At 32.5% G+C, this 3,699-nt stretch overlaps 1 protein-coding gene across 1 annotated transcript; it reads left to right on the forward strand.

Moving 5' to 3' along the window:
* Window positions 1–782: 782 nt before the first annotated feature.
* On the forward strand, window positions 783–3,262 carry LOC132732421 (uncharacterized; the record flags this gene model as incomplete). The annotated part of the gene is made up of 4 exons (XM_060718837.1): window positions 783–892; window positions 1,199–1,356; window positions 1,737–1,915; window positions 2,638–3,262. Coding segments are annotated over 4 exons (488 nt in total), but the record flags the coding sequence as incomplete, so codon positions are not given.
* Between the last annotated feature and the right edge of the window lie 437 nt (window positions 3,263–3,699).

The following is a 3,699-nucleotide window of genomic DNA, read 5'->3' on the forward strand; positions in this document are numbered from 1 at the left end:
ATTCTTTCCGTTTTAAAGGTGTCATTCGGTATTACATGCACCGCTTCCGTTTTCATTCGGAACACTCGACGATTATCATTTATCCGAAAAGTTGAGATTTGTTCCGTTATCGGAATACCCCGCCTATCATCAATGAGATACATTGTAAATGGCGGCGCCCGACTAGAACTGACATTGAAAATTTCATTGATAGGTATAGAATTCTCTATATTTTTAATTGTTTTAATTTGATTTTCTTTTAAATGTACACGTGTAGTCTATAGCCGGGCAAGTCAAAGACTTATTAGGCTGTTACTAGCACTAACAAAAGACGCCTTTTCATACTACAGTATGTTTCTGTTAGTGCTACTTGACTCTTTTTCATTGGCTGCAACGCTTAAATCTTTTGTTAGCGCTAGTAGCACTAACAGAAATGTGTGGTTTGGTCAGTATAGCGACCCAAGTGCTTTCCGCAATTAAATATGAATTTATAAAATGATAATTGTGTTTGGTTGTTTCTTCTTAGTAAGGGACGGTATAAGGTTTAAGGGATTACAATTACATGTATAGTAAAATAATATTTTGTATTGAAGTTAAAATACTATTTTGTTTACAGTTTGCTATTTTAATGAGAATTTTTTTTCATATTTATCGCTACTTTATTCAAGTAACAAGAATTTAACATTTTCTAAATTAATTATTTAAACATCATAAAATACATGTGAAGTAAAAATTTATTTGTTTCTGAGGCATATAATATGCCTTTAATATGATTCACATTTTAAATACGTTTTATATTTCAGATTGGTTGTTAGTGTTTCGTGGAACTCCGGGTATCGGTGGAAATATATATTCAGCATGGGTTGACGGAATTGACGTCACCGTAGATGACGTCACATGCATGACAACTGATGTTACTTCGTGCGATAAGAATTATCGTAATCCAGACTTCAATTGGAATGAAACAGGTACAATTGAAATTTTATGTCCTATACTTGAGAATTTAAATTTTGAAAACATATGATTGAATCATCTAAACAGTTAATAAAATTGAACAATATTAAAAACTAGTCACTGGTACACAAAATGATCTACTTCTATTCCTTCTATTTAGTGACGTGTTAATACGCTACAATAGCATTTTAAACAAATGCAATCTTTTTCTATTTATTTCCTATTTTATTCTATTTTTAATCTTATATTGTATTTTTCTTACCAGGTCAAGTTTGCTTTCTACAAGGGCAACGAAGAAGCTGCCTACGTAACATTTGACGCGACCGGAAGTGACATTACTAGCTGGTTCTCTGACTCAAATATTGTGCAGTCATCTTGGACCACACTTGCCACAGAAAGTTTTAATATCTTCTCCATCCAAGGGTTTGTAGGCAAAATCTATAAAATAATTATGCTGCAAAGCTTCTTTAAAAAATATACAATTTCAGATAAATCAAGCATGATATGCAGAAAGACATAAGAGATGATTTTAAAAGAAAACTTGTACATTTGAAAACTTATACTTTAAATTCTGATTGACTCTAACGTTAAACATTTGAACTCTAACATTAAACATTTGAACTCAAACATTAAACATTTGAATTCTGACATTAAACATTTGAACTCTGACATTAAACATGTGAACCTACATTAACATTTTAACTTTTACATTAAACATGTGAGCTATTACATTTATCATTTGAACTCTTACATTTGACGTGCGAATTCTTACATGATTAGACATTTGAATTCATACATTACAGTTTTGGTTCAAGTAGAAAATTCCTGATCAATAGTAAATTTGGCGGATGCAATGGCGATTACGGCTACTCGGTTATTGTTATGTATAATGAAATTGGTTGTTTGTGGGACAAGCATTCGTCTTACCCACAATTCCTGTTTTCTACTACCACAACGTTCGGACATTATAATTCGATGGCAGGTAATTAATATAAAACTATGGTGGCTGATTTGTTACTTTCCGCATCGCGTTGTCGCTGGTGACAACACGACAAAGCGCCAAACAGCGCGTTAATTTGTGTGTTAATTTGGTTGTTTCGTTTAACGGCACACTAACACAATATAAGTTATATGACGCCAATACCGCAAAGCTGCTGGAACTAAGGAATGCATTTACCAGTAATGCGAACTAGTAAATGTAGATGAAGTCAGAAGATACAACTTATGCAATGCTGCGAAAATTTGAACATAAACATTTTTTTTTTAAATAAATAAACATACTTTACTACCATCTGTGTTGATGTTATGTAAACCATTCCAACTAAATACAAAATCCTGAAATTTTGAAATCAATGCTTAATACGTTAATTTAAACAGGAAACGAATTTTATTTGAAACAGCAAAAATGTAACAATCTATGTTTTCCCATTGCATGTTCAGAAATCTGATCAGGATCCATGCTGTTCGCTATCAGTTTCACTACTTGTTATAAGGTTTGTAAGCGAACGGCATGGATCCTAATCAGACTGCGCGGATGCGCATGCTTGTCTGGATCCATGCTGGTCGCAAACCCATTATGTTTTATCGTCATTATGTTTAGGTTTTATCGTCACGCGGGTCATATATCGTCTGTGTACTTAATTTGTGCTATGAAGTCTGAAATAACATCCTAGAGTATCGCCATTTATATATTTTATTTTACAGGAATGGACAAAGCTGATGTTATGGCCATATTCATAAAGTAACATCATGCCGAGAAACGCCGTATATATATATATATCTACTCTTAGTGACTGACTGTACTAACATGAACTCAACAATATCCTGGAGGAAAACAAACTATAAATCTTTTGACATATCTGTGTACTAAAACATAAAAAGTGTTCCACTTATAATGATTAATGATTATCAGAAGAATTGTTACAATTTAATTACATTCAAATAATGTGGATGCACTACACAGAAAATTTCAGCGAGATAGAATCCTTCTCTCAGAATGATCTTTTTGCCTGGTTCATCAACGCTTCTTCCATTTCTTTAACATGTATTTACAAAAACATCAATAACAACAACATCTATAATAACAACTAGCTTTTAAGCAAATAAACATTGTGATTAATTTATGTTCATTCAAAGATTTACTTCGTTCACAGTATATTAATGAGTTAAAGGCACATTATATCTCAAAAATGCAAAAAAAACTTATTTCTCAAAAACTTTATTTTTGGCGTCCTGTTTACAGTTTCCAAAACAGATACTCATTGGTCAAAAATCTTATCCATCTTTCGGTTCTTCTGCGTTAAGGCCATTAGAACAGACATAGTGACTCAGTATTTTGTATGGAAGTCAAAATACCATTTTGTTAACATACTGTACTTTCCTGACAAATTATTTTTTTAATATCAATCAGTGAATATAATGTTAAAAAACATATATAACCCCTTTCTACAGAATGAAAAAAATATTCATTTCTGAGAATTAATGTGCCTTTACGAGGATATATTAAAATATGCAACGAGGTCATTTTTTAGAAGTGCTTCACAAACAGTTTTTTTCGCGTTTGATATTTCTTCCAGCAAGGTGTTTTTGATCCTCGGAAACATGAAAATGTCACATGCGAATAAGGAGGACGAGGAAGCACGACAACCTTTTCGTTTTCCAGATATTATCGTACAATGACCGCTATGTGTGACGAAGCATTGTCATGGAACAACCTGACACCACGGAGACTAGTTGCTGGTCGACAGTTTTTTTTATTATTTCTTT

Source organism: Ruditapes philippinarum, unplaced genomic scaffold (genome assembly GCF_026571515.1).
Source record: "Ruditapes philippinarum isolate M1 unplaced genomic scaffold, ASM2657151v2 ctg9784_1_1_1_1, whole genome shotgun sequence".
Lineage (NCBI taxonomy): Eukaryota > Metazoa > Mollusca > Bivalvia > Venerida > Veneridae > Ruditapes > Ruditapes philippinarum.